This window comes from Mustela erminea, chromosome 2 (genome assembly GCF_009829155.1).
Source record: "Mustela erminea isolate mMusErm1 chromosome 2, mMusErm1.Pri, whole genome shotgun sequence".
Lineage (NCBI taxonomy): Eukaryota > Metazoa > Chordata > Mammalia > Carnivora > Mustelidae > Mustela > Mustela erminea.
In genome coordinates this window covers 149,432,754-149,449,725 of record NC_045615.1, presented here as the reverse complement: position 1 = coordinate 149,449,725, position 16,972 = coordinate 149,432,754, and the positions used below count along the sequence as shown (strand labels likewise).

The 16,972-nt window shown below is 33.1% G+C and overlaps 1 protein-coding gene across 2 annotated transcripts in view; it reads left to right on the top strand.

The window, feature by feature from the left end:
• Positions 1-4,894, top strand: part of TECRL (trans-2,3-enoyl-CoA reductase like) — a 99,343-nt gene extending 94,449 nt beyond the window's left edge. For both annotated transcript variants that reach the window (XM_032334440.1, XM_032334438.1), the window contains exons 10-12: positions 3,068-3,153; positions 3,682-3,727; positions 4,603-4,894. In XM_032334440.1, coding sequence (XP_032190331.1) covers positions 3,068-3,153; positions 3,682-3,727; positions 4,603-4,730 — 260 coding nt within the window. In that variant the 3' untranslated portion in view covers positions 4,731-4,894. The remainder of the gene's footprint in view (positions 1-3,067; positions 3,154-3,681; positions 3,728-4,602) is intronic.
• Positions 4,895-16,972: the final 12,078 nt, after the last annotated feature.

Genomic DNA, 16,972 nt, shown 5'->3' with positions numbered 1-16,972 from the left:
AGTATGGATCCTTAAATCTCGATCACTACTAGTTCATCCTAATTCTAAGATGACATCACTTATATGCAGACTGGAACTGCAGAAAAACAACACTAATCTTAGTGCTGGTGTGCCCCTTTCACAAAAACATTCCTTATAGCTTTGAAAAATGCTCTAAGTTCTAAGAACATAAAAAAAAACAAACAAACATGGAAATATGGGACATGAAAAAAAATTTTCCCATAGAAAGGGGTCTTCCTTTATCAGCCTTATATAGACTAGTCTAGGATCCCTGCTTTTCCAGACCATTTAATACCTTTTCCCCTGCTTGCCATGGAATTCTAACATTTCTTCCTCACTTACTGTATGCCATTACTCTGCTCATGCTTCCAGGTGCACATTAGTGTGTTTGTACAATTTTAGCAGAACATTATTTCCTGTATCTCAGAAGACTGTGTCAACATAATAAACCTACTCTTGTCCAATTTTATATTATGCCTTTTTCATCAAGCACCCCAATCACATGCTATAATATGCCATAATATGCTACCACATGGTAGCTGGGTTTTGTATGTCCATTAGGGCATAATCTTTTGTTGTTGTTGTTGTTCCCTTATCAGATCCAGAGCAAACTCAAGTAGGTTATTTTGAATTGGAACCCTAGCCTATAACTTAGGAGTTAAGAGAGGGAATGGAGAATATCCTAGAGGGGATTTTCTTGCAACATAGTGGCATATATATTGCCTTTAAGCAAGGGAGTGTGCTAACTTTTAATAGGGGTGAGTGGATGACTTCTTCAGGTTCAGAGAGTACATGGAAATCTATATATTCCAAGATTTTGTGAAAAACAACCTTGGCTTAGCAGACCTAGTTTGGATCAGAGTTCTTTTTTCTTTGAAGCCTGACTACTCTTTCAAGTAAGTCCTTGTCCTGGTCTTCAGCTCTCTGTCTTTCTCTCATTGCAAGAGATTAGAGCTTCTCAGATGAGGTCCTCTAACTTTCTCACAGCTGGATTTTAATTGCCAATTGTCAATTTCAATTTCAGCTGTCTTTATCAAGAGCACTGAGAGTAATCCCCACTTAATTTCATTGGACCAAATAAAGCATTCCTTTCCACCAGTATAGTAGCCAGCATACCACTGGTGAAAGTCTTTACATTTGCAGAGCTACTCTTGTACCCGCCCCTATCTGGGACCTACAGTCAACGATGGAGTACTCATTGCAGGCTATTCAGTAGGTCATTCCACTTTAAAATGCCATTCTAAAAAAAAAAAAAAAAGTGCTGTTGGTTCAGTTTTCTGGCATGCAGATGCTGAAGTGGAGCAGATGCTGAAGTGGAGATTAGCATTCAGGAGGTATCTTAGAGAGTGATTTTATGAATGGAAAAAAAAAATAGTCATGTTTGGGGAGAAAATTGAGAGTCTGCAATTTCAAGGGGAGTTTCAGATGAACCTATGGGGCATGCTACAGGTGCAATGAACAATCAGTGTTATTCTGAGATGAATCCTTTACTTACCACATTGGTCAAATATTGGATTGTGGCTACACCAAAGATTAAGTATGATCTTGTGTGAGGTTGATATCTTCTGCCTGACAATCTTCATAGAAGGTGCTGAGAGTTTAAAGTTTTCTGCCAGCAGTTATTGCTGAAGCTGTGGAATAAACTCATACCTGAAGAAGAATCTGGGAAGTGCAGCACTGCAATGTAAAAAATCTTCTGACTTTTATTTAATAGAAGTTCTATTAGAAATAGTAACTATTGATTGAGAAAACCTTTCATGGGAATGCAAGTACTAAATTAGTAACCTCTAGACTTACATCTTAACATTAACAGTAAGTAGATACAGGAGATAGTATCTATATACATATATTTTTCTGGGTCCCAAGACATATTGGTTATTAAATCTACAAACTAGACGAAATGCATGTTTGTGAATCCCTGAACATTTCCACTACCACTAGAGGCTGAACAGTCATAAACTAGGTTTAACCCAGATTATCTTTTGTGCATCTTCCACCTCTGAAATGCAGTTTTTATAACATGGATAGTAGGTTTCTCAATCGCCTTTCTTCTGATGAATATATGGATGTTACAAAAAGGCACTTGCATGTACGTTATCAAGAGAATCTGTAATATTAAATGGTATATGTATTTATCCTTATCTTGAAATAAGCAGTACATGAAATCTGCACAGTACCTAATATATTTTTTTACTTTGATATTTTAACAATAGTTACATTTCTGAAAACAACATACTGACATTTCATTATGACTTTAGAATTATAACTAAAACAGATTAGTTGATGTGTTATCTGATTAAATTTGCTATGGAGAATAAACAGTAATTTCATAATTCATATTTACTTTTACAAATGTCACTGCTCAAAGCTCAACTTGAAATCACTATAAATTTGTTATCTAAAACATTTCTTGCAAGAAATTAGAAGGCAAAAAAAAAATCACAAAAATCAAGTGACAATATGCTAAGTATAATGAAACCTGTAAATAACAATTCTGATTGCTAAGCAGAAGTAATTTATGTGGGATTTCTGAATATTAACTATGCTGATATTCATTGTAATCCTCTTATGAGAGATTTTCACACTTTTCTAATATAAATGACATCCTTATAAAATTCCCTTTGGATTTTCACTAATTAAATAGAAAGGGAGGTTTGAAGTATTTAATAATCTCAACCAAAAACAACATCATCTTTGATACTAAAAAAGAAGAGGCATGCAATTGTTAAAGCACATTTATTATTTCACTATGCAATTCAGCTGCATCTATTATGCAAAATAACCTTTATATATTGGAATTTAAAGAACTGATTATCATGGTATATTCTGTAATTTTATTGTAACATAGCTATAGACATACAAAATGACAGATATTCTGTTTGAGTCAAAAGGTCATAACATTTGAAACTGGGATTCTTCTGAGTAATTTAGGAAATAGGTTTCTATAAATACGTGATGACATTTTATGTAGTATAAGTTATTCCAGGGAATTTAGAATTATATAAGACATATGATTAAATTTGCAATATGTATCATCATTGATATTTTATATCCTTCTTTCTAAAAGGAATTAATGCATGTTTTCCAAGTCCAAATTATAACCCCTTCACATGGATGTTTTTCCTGGTTTCATGTCCTAACTACACCTATGAGGTATGTTATTTATTCATGTAAATAATTAAACTTTATCCCATGATATACTAAATACATATGCTTATGTATTTATATATATATTAAACTTTAATATATATGATTATAAACAGGTTTTATCTGTATATTTGGCACAGGGATATAAATTATGATATATAATTTCAATTCAAGTTATAGACATAGGAAATTGGAACATTTAACCACAATTTTTCCTGCAAAAATTGAATATTTTCGCATGTATTTACTTAAAAATATAATCTTCATATAAAATGTCTTAAGATATTTCAGGATTCCTTTTTATATCTTCAAAGTGTTTGGAACAAAATCTTTCATTTTGTTTTATGAATATGATGCTGTTTATGGAATTATGACTATCATTTTTAACAACAAAAGTATTATTTGGGGGAAATTTATTTCTACCCATAGTTTTTCTACTGTGTTTTAAGCTTTCACATTACCTATATAATATCACAAATGAAAAAAATGCTATATTAATCTAGGTATTTATTAATTTATGTTTTAATCTAACAGATTGGATCATGGATTAGTTTCACAATCATGACACAAACTCTGCCAGGTAAGACCTAGGTTTTTTGACGTTTAAGTAAATGCACCTTTGGGAGAAGTGGTTTCTGAGAACAAATATCTATAGTGCTAAAGTTTGGCATTTATGCAAAAGGATTTGGGGCTTCTATGTTTATTTTTATCTTGGATATTTTTAGCAGTATTAAAATATAATGAAACAAAATTATCTAGGTAACCATAGCTTAATCCAACCTGGAAAATGTAGCCCAAACATATTTATTAAGCACCAAGAATTTGTTAACAGAAGTGGTGGTAATAATGCACTTCACTTGAAATTCTTTGTGCACGAACACAGACATGTGTATGTGTTGTGTCCTTCAAGTGTCCATGATGTCTCTGAAGGGAAGGCTGGGAGCATGAGTGTGTGATCTTAAATGCTGGGCATTTTAACACACATAGATTTAAATTGAAATGGGCTGCATGTATTGGAAAGGGTATGTATTACATCCATTTCATCCATTATTTGTTCCACTGTATAAAATTTTTGAATCATAATTAATACAGTTTGCCATATGCATGTGTGTGTGCAGATGTATATTATATACATACAGAAAACTACTACTGAAAAATTCAGAGTTAATTTATTATTTGAAAATACTTTGTGTCAGTTAGAAATAAAAAAAATGTAGATTTATTTTGACCTCTGCTATGTACTTTCTATGTTTATTCAATCATACAATAAAAATAGTTGAACATATATTATGCTCGGTAATATGAGTAAAGAAAATTGATATGGAAGTATGAAGTACTTGAGAAATATTTTCAGAGCTAAATATGGTAGTTTTTTTCTAATATAACTTGCTATATCTATCATAGGAATAAGAAAGAATAAGAATAATTATTTCCTTCTTTTTTTTTTTTTTGTAGTTGGGATTTTTACACTTCTGATGAGTATCCAGATGTCTCTGTGGGCACAAAAGAAACATAAGATTTATTTGAAGAAATTCAGTTCTTATATGCATAGAAAATCAGCAATGATTCCATTCATACTGTAGGAAAAGTGTATAGAAGAACAGTATATAATCTCAATAAATCAGACATGGGCAATTGTTGACTATAATTAACAGAATTTCAAAAACTACAGTACTTTTACTGAGGGGCGCCTGGGTTGCTCAGTGGGTTAAGCCTCTGCCTTTGGCTCAGGTCATGATCTCAGGGTCCTGAGCACCACATTGGGCTCTCTGCTCATTGGGGAGCCTGCTTCCCCCTCTCTTTCTGCCTGTCTCTCTGACTGCTTGTGATTTCGCTATGTCAAATAAATAAACAAAATCTTAAAAAAAAAAAAAAAACTACAGTACTTTTACTGAGTAGAAGTATTAAATGGTAGAATCTAGCTAAATTTAGAAGAATAAACCTGAGGCAAATAAAAAGTAGAAACTACAAATATGACTAATAAAAAATAGTACCCAATATATTTTCAAAAGTTTGATCCTTTTTTTTTTTTTTTTAAAGATTTTATTTATTTATTTGACAGAGAGAAATCACAAGTAGATGGAGAGGCAGGCAGAGAGAGAGAGAGAGGGAAGCAGGCTCCCTGCTGAGCAGAAAGCCCGATGCGGGACTGGATCCCAGGACCCTGAGATCATGACCTGAGCCGAAGGCAGCGGCTTAACCCACTGAGCCACCCAGGCGCCCCAAAAGTTTGATCCTTAAACAAGATTTTACTTCATTCAATATTTTATAATACTATTTGCTTAAGACAATTAAACACCTGAATTCTAATGTAAAAAAAAAAAAAGTGACATTTAAGTCACTTGAATTTTACATATTTTGATAGTAATTTATTATTTTCTTTATTGTTCAACATGTTATTGAGAAGTACATTTCAATTTCTTATGAAAATTCTACCTATATTAAAAGTTAAACATGTATTTTATCATATTCATTTACTCATACATACATTCTATGTTGCCATTCTGAAACTATAAAAATTAAAATAGTTTCTAGACATTTTACTAAATCATTTGAATGTATACTGCATATTAAATATATATTTATATTTCCATATAAACCATCTTTATATATAAATATATATTAAAATATATATATTTCAAATTGATTATATGTGATGACAGAACACTGAAGATCTTTTGAGATTGAGAGTGGAAATATGTCCTATGTCCTCTCAAAGCTTGTTTGCATATGTGTGAGTGTGTATTTGAATATGCATGTATATGACAGGGAGATGACTGATAGAAAAATCAGTTAAATATTTTTTTTCAAATTTGAGTTTTTTTCACTTTTAAATTGGGATTCTTTAGATTTGTTAATTTCTAGAGCCTTTCAAATTTCTCCATATATATCAAAATAGCCTCGGGCTTAAGTGGGTAGGAGAAGAATAAATGAAACAAGATGGGATTGGGAGGGAGACAAACCATAAGTGACTCTTAATCTCACAAAACAAACTGAGGGCTGCTGGGGGGAGGGGGTTTGGGAGAAGGGGGTGGGATTATGGACATTGGGGAGGGTATGTGCTTTGGTGAGTGCTGTGAAGTGTGTAAACCTGGTGATTCACAGACCTGTACCCCTGGGGATAAAAATATATGTTTATAAAAAATAAAAATTAATTAAAAAAAAAAATAGCCTCGGGACGCCTGGGTGGCTCAGTTGGTTAAGCAGCTGCCTTCGGCTCAGGTCATGATCCCAGCGTCCTGGGATCGAGTCCCGAATTGGGCTCCTTGCTCAGCGGGGAGCCTGCTTCTCCCTCTGTCTCTGCCTGCCATTCTGTCTGCCTGTGCTCGCTCTCTCTCCCTCTCTCTCTCTCTGACAAATAAATAAAATTTAAAAAAAATAGCCTCATTAAAGCTGTTAGATTATATGCATATTTGACTAAATATCTTTGGTAAGTGTAAGTATGTATTCATCTGTGGGTATCTATCATTAATATGTGTGCCAAATTATTCATAAAATAACAAAAGCACCATTTTAAAAGCTTTGTTATCATTCCCAAATGTATAGAATTAAAATATCTCAGAGGAAGACAACAAATTGAACTCCCTAATACCTATTCAGCAAAGTAGCACAGAATCATGCAAAAGTCTTAAAAGGAGGTACTAATGTTTTAAACCACATACGCCAGATACATCTATGTAATCAACCACCTGTGATAATTATCTTTGTTGAAAGACAAAGAATATGTTATGTATTCTTAACTAGATCCTAATTGATGCCAATCCAGGAAGTCTGCACATTCTTACAGGACTAGAAGCTCTTTGATGCCCCAAGGAGGAATGGGATACATATAGGACAGAAATCTCTCTTCCCATGGAGCTACGTTCCCTCATATCTATCTCATATCAGTCATTTCCTTACAGTTGGGAATCACACCTTGGTTAATGGGTTATGACCTGATTTTTGAAATTTATTTCTTTTTAATTTTTATTTCCTGGAGGAATCATCGCCTCAAAAAGGGAACCTGGTGGTGGGTATTATGGAGGGCATGGAGCACTGGGTGTGGTGCGTAAACAGTGAATTTTGGGACACTGAAAAAAATAAGATAAAAAAATTTAAAAAAAGAAGAACCTGATAAATGTACACCATTTTGTTATCAACATTAATGCTGCAAATATAACCAATAATCCCACTATCAGGCATTTACCCAAATATAAGAACAGTAGTTCAAGGGGACACATGCATACTTACTTATGTTTACAGCAACATTATCTACAATAGCCAAGATTTGGAAGTAGCCCAAATGTCTGTCAATTGATGATATAATGGATAAAGAATATAGGTATATGTACACATAGATACACACACACAGACATACTATTCAGCCATAAAAAAGAAAGAAATCTTGCCATTTCCTATGACAAGAATGGAGCTAAAGAGTATCATGCTAAGTGAAAAGAGTCAGAGGAAGAAAAATACCATCGGATTTCATTCTTATGTGGAATTTAAGAAACAAAGCAAACAAGCAAAGGGAAAGACAACCATCTGATGTTACCGGGGCCAGGATGGATTAAACAGGTGACAGGGATTAAGGAGTACCCTTTTTATGATGAGTATATGCAACTGTTGAATTACTATATTATACTCCTGAAACTAATTTAGCACTGTATGTTAACTAACTGGAAGTAAGTAAAACTTAAATAAAATTAAACAAAACAAAACCTTGGATCCTAGGATTTCAAAGCAGGCTATAGGATCTATCCTTAATACAAGAATAATAATTATTCTAGGGGCGCCTGGGTGGATCAGTGGGTTAAAGCCTCTGCCTTTGGTCCAGGTCATGATCTCAGGGTCCTGGGATCGAACCCCACATGGGGAATCTCTGCTCAGTGGGGAGCCTGCTTCCTCCTCTCTCTCTGCCTGCCTCTCTGCCTACTTGTGATCTCTGTCTGTCAAATAAATAAATAAAATCTTAAAAAATAATAATAATTATTCTAAATGAATCAGTAACTCAGCAGTCACATTGTTATTATTCTAAAATGGGTGAGTGATTATGATGCCTTAGCAAAAAGGATATTGTACAAATGAGATGTTCAAACAGCTAAGTTTGCTTGAAGAAAAACTGAATAGGAAAAATCTTCTGTAGGAACACAGTGTCTGTATCCTTTATTTCTATATTTCACAAATGGAAACATGTAAAATGAGTATTTCCTCTCCGTTAACTGACATAGTAATATAGAACTACCGACCAGCCCTTTATGTCTAATAAACACAACATAAAAATAGCCTGATAGTAGTATTTTCATGACTATTTCAAAGTAATACATAAGTTTTCCAAATATCATCTACACTCTGATTTCAAACATCTAAAGATACTATAAGGTTTGGGTTTTTTTTTTATGTTTTTTTCTCTTATTCACTTGGCTGCATGGATAAAAAAGCAATAAAGATTACCTCAAGCTGTAAACGCCTGTTCAAATTATGGAACTGGGAATCTGATTTATATGCTCAATCTTCTCTCAGGCCATTTAATATCTTAAAATTGCTCTTCATTTCTATCACTTTTGCAGAACATACCATTTATAAAAACAAATCAAAACCGCCTAAAATCTAAAAAATAAAAATATATTATTAATGGTTATAGATCTATAAAATCATGTCCAATGATATCTTCATAGAGTTATTTATTGATTTAATTGATGTTTTATAACTCCCTTCTACACATCTAGAGACAAATCAGTTTAAGTGTCTTTAAGAGGATGAAACTCAGTTTAAGGGTCTTTGGGAGGATGAAACTATGCAATGTAGAAAAGACCAGGTTGGCAAATGAGTCTCACACAATGGATCCCTCCATTAACGTAGAACTTACTATGTCTTCACAAATAAGGGCCCCATCCCCAACAAAGACTGGAAATAAACTTAAGTAGGAGGAGAAAAATATAATCACAGATTTTAGCCTCTATCATCCAAATCGTTTACCCAAAGAATATAATTATTAAGAACCCTGTTAAGCTATAGCTTTGCACCTTCAATTTGGAGTTTTTAAGAATGGTAGTCAATAACAGATTTCAGTTTTATGAATATAATTAATCATTTAAATACACAGTAATTACATTTAGTTACAATCAGAATTTTCTGATTGATACTGGATTTGTCATTACATATATTAAAATATAGTTCATTTAATCTAATAATTATACTAATAGTTACTTTTTTGAATCATTGTCTGGAATAATACTTTCTCTAATTCCAAATAAAAATTTGCAAACAGTGTTTTTAAAATATCACATCTTCATCTCTCACATATTTCTTATAAAAAGTAGCTGGAGAGGGGCGCCTGGGTGGCTCAGTGGGTTAAGCCGCTGCCTTCGGCTCAGGTCATGATCTCAGGGTCCTGGGATTGAGTCCCGCATCGGGCTCTCTGCTCAGCAGGGAGCCTGCTTCCTTCTCTCTCTCTCTGCCTGCCTCTCAGTGTACTTGTAATTTCTCTCTGTCAAATAAATAAATAAAATCTTTAAAAAAAAAAAAAGTAGCTGGAGAAAGAAAATAATGAAAAGAGAACAACAAAAGTTAAGTCAGCTGCTATGCTGCCCCAAATTATCACAGCATACTGCTCCTGCTCTCCAGCCCTTCATCATGTCTACCTCAAGCTGCTATTTTATAGGTGTTCTCAGTTTGTTTGCATGTGTTTTTTAAAAAAATGTTTTGCCTCTAATTTTGAATAAAAATAGACATGTAGTCCATTTTGCTTTTTAGTAAGCTTTGTGGAAACAAAAGTTGTTCTCTGACTCATACACAGACACACACAGACACACACACTGCAATTCCAAGCACTCTCATTTCTTAAGAGAAAAAAATGTGTCAGGTCAAATGATTTTTAAGTAAATGAAGCATATTTTTATTTTATAAATGCTTCCCTATAGACATGTTATGTCTAATCTCCAAACATTATCAAATCAGAAATTTCAACATTACAGTTGAATATCTTGTATATTGACCTTTAATCTTCAGTAATTAAGCATATTTTCAAGGTATTTTAAGTTCAATTTTAAGTAACTAGTATTCAGTACATGTTAAGTTTTAGTAGTTGACGTATTGCAATTAAAACATTTATTCTCATAAGATAAAATAAAATGACCTGTGAATTGATAATAAGGGTATTTTCTACTTTTATTTTAGTAAAGAAGAAAGGAAAACCTTTATGTTCCTCCTGGATATTAAGGGTGATTATAGCAAATGTTACTTTATAAGCACAATTAAGGGCATTTATGCAGCTTTTGCATAATGATAATAATTAAAAACCATTTATTTTAAAGGCTGCTTAAAAGTTAATTTTCACCCAGGTGCATATTGAAGCCTATAATTCGCCTTCCTTCAGAGGAGGTTTGGTTGACGAAATGCATAAAAGCATTTCCAGAGGCAGAAGTTCCCTGCTAAAACGAGATTTTGGTTTTTAACTTTAGCTTGATAATGGTGCTTAAAATATGTGAGGAAAAATGCTCAGACATATTTTTAAAAAATGAAACTCTAATCATCCTAGATTAATTTTATTGAGAAGACATAAAGAAGACATATTTACAGACACTTTGACTATTTGAGAAATGAGGTTCTGTAAGACTGGTAGGGGGAAATTGTTATTATTTACAACAAATATAAGAATTGTTCAAAACTGGGGCTGCAGGGTGGCTCAGTTGATTAAGCAGCTGCCTTTGGCTCAGGTCATGATCCCAGGGTCCTGGAATCCAGTGCGGCATCAGGCTCCTTGCTCAGCGGGGAGCCTACTTCTCCCTCTGCCTTCTCCTCCCCATGCTCTCTCTCTCTCCCTTTGACAAATAAATAAAATCTTTAAAAAGAAATTGTTCAAAACAATCACAAAGAATAATTTCCTGTGTATCTTGTAATTCCACTGGCCTGGAAATCAGTGTTATTTCTATGATAAATTCTTACAGTTCATTCTTCTTCTCCTGATTTCCTCCTTACTAACCATTCACCAGATGGTTTATTTTCCACAAGCTTTTTCATGCTTCCTGACAGAAGCTCCGAGTAGAGGAAATCATTACACTTTATCTATTGTTCAAAAGAGAATATAATAGGATTTATAATCCAATAAGATTTAAAAAAAAAAACCAAGTACTATTACTTTAAGAAGTTTATAGAAATAAGAAGTAAATCCCTTAGGAATTATTGTGAAATATATGACACTGGCTAAAGTTTGCCCTGTTTAGCTATGAGTATTCCTATCTCTAAAATGAGATATTTGAGGTAAGTAACCTATAATATCCTTTCCGAATATTCTTGTAGAAAATTGTTATTTCAAATTATTGTCAATTCTTATTGCTCTCAAAAATTATATATCATAAAATCCATGTTTGAATTATATGGCCAATGTTTCTTTTTATATAACATAATTTCTACTAATTTGTTAAGTATATTTATGAGTAAGTGGTATCTAAAATACAGGGCTGAGCTTTCCTCAACAAATTAAAATTTCTTCTTTCTTGGAGCATTTGAGATACAAAATTGGAATATAAAAAATAAATAAATGAGAGACAAACTAATTTGGACTGTGATTAATGGTATAAGGAAATGATTTATGTGTTATGAGAAAGTAAAATAGGAATGTGAGAGATAAGATGAGGCAGATATTGTGGTCAAGAATTTACTCTGTAAGGGGATGACCTTTTAGCAGACATTCAGAGTATTTAGCAAGGTGAAAGACGGCAGGAAGAATATTTTAGACAAATGAAATTATACACACACACACACACACACACACTCACATAGTCACCTATAGTCACTATATGTGTATGTGTGTGTGTGTTTGTGTGTGTGTGTGTGTGTGTGTGTCTAGAGCCACCAGGACAGGAAAAACTTGGCATGCTTGAAGATCAGTGAGCTATCCAGTTTAAATGGAATATACTTAGTAAGAGAATGAGTCATGCCCACTGAGCCACTGAGTTTGGAGAAATAGTGGAGACACATGTCATGCATGACCCATAGGCCTCTAAATCTCACATTACTTGATGCATTATTGTAGAAAACTCAATTCTGCTATAGAATATGAGAATACATATGTGTTAGAGGAGACACATAAAGAAATTGCATCAAGGTAATTTACAAGAGGATAATACTTAGATTTTTTTTAAGATTGTATTTATTTATTTTAGAGAAAGGGGGGGGCATGAGACTAAGCAGCGGGAGGATGGAGGGGCAGGGAGAAAGAGGGGAAAACATCTCCAGCAGACTCTGCACTGAGCAGGGAGCCTGACCTGGGGCTCCATCTCATGACCCTCAGATCATGACTCGAACCAAAACCAAGAATCAGACGTTTAAGCAACAGAGTCACCCAGGTGCCCCAATATTTAGATTTTATTCTAACTGAAATAAAAAAGATGCAAGACAATAAATAATATAATATGATGTGATATTCTTTTAAAAATTAATTGTTTCTTATGTGCAAAAAGTTGTAGATAAAGAGAGGACACAGCAGGACATTTAGAAGAATCCGGTAATATCCAAAAGGAGAAATGTTTAGTTGCTATGGGATGCTCTGGGTTTTGCTTCCATTTTATAAAGAAGAAAATTTGGAAGAGCCCTACCTCCATCCATAGGACGTTAGAGATTCTAGGGAAGAGTTGAAATGAAGGCAAGGTGGACCTAGATTTCGAATCTTTAAGAAGTCCATTTACTGGACTGAGTGAACAGAGCTAAAACCATTCCCATATCAATAAGTCTAATCTGTAAGCGTAACAGCTTCCCATAACCACTAGCATACCTGTATTTGCCAAACATGTCCCTGAATGACATTCTGTTAGAATATGCAGAACTTTATTAAAGCCTATGGGACGGCATCTTTCTGAAAATGCATCTTTTTTTTAAATTTTTTATTTATTATAAACATATATTTTTATCCCCAGGGGTACAGGTCTGTGAATCGCCAGGTTTACACACTTCACAGCACTCACCAAAGCACATACCCTCCCCAATGTCCATAACCCCACCCCCTTCTCCCAATCTTCCTCCCCCCAGCAACCCTCAGTTTGTTTTGTGAGATTAAGAGTCACTTATGGTTTGTCTCCCTCCCAATCCCATCTTGTTTCATTGATTCTTCTCCTACCTACTTAAGCCCCCATGTTGAAAATGCATCTTTTTGAAAAGCCTGGAAGGACACAAAACCTCATTTTTCTGGGTACATAAACTGTCCCTGAAGAAGATACCACTCCAGAAAATTCTGATAGGTCCCATATATAAACAGTTTCATATGTATTGACCAATCTGAACTGTGCAACCATGAATACAAACTGTTCTGGAAAGACTAGCCATATAATATTGCTATACAAAAAGCTGGACATAATGAGGACAAAAAGTGCTATAACAGCTTCATAGGTAAAATAAATTCAGGTAAATTAATTAAATCCTAGTTATTGATTTTAGGTCCAAAGAAATCTCCAGTCATTTTCTCACCAAAATCAATCAGGCTATTATTATATCTTAAAATTAGGATATATATTCAAACTAACACTGTGCGTCAAATAATATTTCAATCTCCAGAATTTCATCCAGAAAGTATTGATACAGGCATAGTAATATATATGCATAAGCATGATTACAATACATAAGCAGACATTAAAGGTAGACTAAATGGCTATTGGATCTAACAAATCAGTTCATGCTCTAAATCATGGAGTACCATGTAGCTTTAAAATATATATTTTATGAATTCTAATTGGCATAATTAAATCCTCATGTGAGAGATTAAATGAATAAAACAGAGTGTAAAACTGGATAAGCACTTTATCTAAACCTACAGGCATTTTACAACACCAAAGTAAAAAAAAAAAAATTATCAAAGATGATAAGATCAAACATATTTATATATAAACAAAGAAATAATATAAAAGCAAGAATACCACAAAAAGATATCAAAATATTAAGAATTATTTTGGATTAGGAAGATTGATATTTTTTCTATTGTGCTATGCTTTCTATATTTTTTTGCATGTACAAGTATGGTCTATTTCACTATAAATTAAGAAAAGAATAACCATTATTAAACATACCAGACTCTTCATAGGCTGGTTCCTACATTTCTTTCTCTAGAATCTTTTCCAAATATATTTCCTCATATTTTATATGTTCATATAATCACTGATCAACATAACATGTGTTGAACTTTTCATGTGATTTTATATGGCTAAATATCTGCATACATTATTTTACAATAGGAACTCCTTTAAAGTTTTTTTAAACTTTATATTGAAATTTTATTATATACATATACCAAAAAATATATATTTTTCTAAGTGTTAATTAATTTTTCATATTAAATGTACTTAGGGTGTTGCAGAAAGAGAATATTACCAGCAGCCCTGAATACCCTACCCACTACCTACCTTATGGTCCCTATCCATCCTAAAAGTAAAATTATGTGACTTCTAATAGCACAGATTAATTTTCATGTATTAAGATTTACTCCTGTGTTTCTTTACTCAAACCATACAAGGTTAATAAGTATTGTTACATGTATTTTTGCATATTTTTCTTCTAATTTGTGTGTGATGCCTTTTTGATTTTTATTTAATTTTTTTATCAGTTTTAATTTTCATGGGCATTTAATTTTAATGGGCATTTAAATTTCATTTATATATATATATATATATATATATATATATATATATATATATATCTCCAAAAAAGTATTAGTATGTTCATAGCTGAGTTATTTGTGATAACCTAAAACTAGAATTTGTATATAGTTTATATATAGTTTATATATAGGCTGATTGAATATGTATCTAGCAGCTGAATTGCTGTATAATGCTGTATAATGGGTATCCTTATTTTTCAGCTTTAATAAATAGCTTTCACACATTCAATTCTTCCAACATATGGTATTTTCCATTTTGCATTTGGTTGAGTATGTGCTGATATATCACAGTGTATTTAATTTGTATTTTTCTGGTAGCTAATGAAGTTAATCACCTTTTCACATGCTTAATATTCATATGGGTATCCTCTTTTGTGAACAGTTGTCTTTTACCCAAAAAGCTATTGAATTTCCTTCTTATTGATATATAGGATATCTTTAGTATTTAAGTTGTGAGTTCCTTGTTTTATACCCATCTATATTTTCTCTGTTGTCTCTTTATTTTTCTATGGATCTATGAACTAGTGTGTTCTCTTGTTCTGTGAGTTGCTTTTCTAGTCCCTCAATGCATATTTTAATAGCAACATTAACATTAATATAGTCTAATCATTTTCTTGTGTATATATATATATATATATATATTTTGTGTGTGTCTTTTTCAAAAGTTTTTTTGCCTCTTAAAGTTTTCTGTTAGAAATTTTAATATTTTATCTTACACATTTGCTCTAATCTATCTGGAATGGATAGATTTGTATTCAGATTAAGATGGAGGCCAAAATGCATTTTTATTACAGATAGCTAATGTCCTAAAACTGTTTATAAAGAAAAAAAAATGCCCATTGCCTTTTACCTGCCAGGAATGGCCAGTATTCACTGTGTGGATGGAAGAAAGTTTACTCCAAATTTGCTTTCAAAGAGAGGAAAAGACAACAGGGTTAATGGTCAGAGATGAAGACCCTTTGTTCTTTTTGCTCCCACCTTTATTGGTCCTTTAGGATAATCTTAAGTCTTTAACAGTGTTTCTCAAGCACGTGATGTGCATCATGGGGTTTTCCTGGAACTAGGAGGATCAGTTTACAGGAATGAAAGATATAATGTGCTAATTTGCATGTTCTAAGAGTTCTGATAAACATAGCCTAGGAGACAATGCATACATTTCTTAGATCACAGGGCTGCTGTTTGGGCCAAGAAAGTTTTGGGGAAGCAACTCCATGGGTCATTCCTACAGCAGAGTTACCACGCAAGCCTTGGCATTCCAAAGGTCTATCCCTTCTCCAAAACCTTCCATTGCCCCCAGCGACCTCCATGTTACTAAGCAACCAGGTATTTTGGATGAATTCATGCTCTACCCTAACCCCAATATATATCTTTACAAATTGAGTGACTATATATGTAAGTCTATTTTAGAGGTTCACAATTTTATTCCACTGGTCAGACATGCTTTTTGTGCTTGGCTTCAGGTTTAACCTTGCACTAATTTTACCTTATCTTCATTTAATCATCTTTCCAAGTGACATTTGTCCTAATCACACTTTCCTTCCTCTCCTTAAAGAGTGTTTTGGTTATATTTGGGCCATATTTTTTTCTTTTTAAATTTTAGAATCACTTTGTAAATTAAAAAAAAAAATCTCCTGGAATTTAAATGGAAATTTTATTGAATCTATAGGTTAATTTAAGAAAAAAAATGATCTTTGAGATACTGGGTTTTATAATTCACAATCTCTCAATTTATTTAGATGGTCTTTACAATCTATCAATAAAATTGTTTCCATGTAGAGATCTTTACAAATTCCATTAGATATATTTTAACAAATTTTTTTATCACTATTTTAATGTATATCTTTTCTTTCTAATCTTCCACTTGTCAGTAAGGGAACATGGGGCATGTCAGTATGGGGCATCTGGGTGGCTCAGTGGGTTAAGCCTCTGCCTTCAGCTCAGGTCATGGTCTCGGGGTTCTGGGATCAAGCCGCTCATGGGGCTCTCTGTTCAGCAGGGAGCCTGCTTCCCTTCTCTCTCTGCCTACCTCTCTGCCTACTTGTGATCTCTCTGTCTGTCAAATAAATAAAAATCTGAAAAATAAAAGTACCTTTAAGTATTTGCATTATTCTTTTTGTTGTTGTTGCTATTTGTTACATTATTTCTAATGGTTTTCTGGAGATAATTTGGATTTTCTTGGCATTAATCATGCAATGTGCA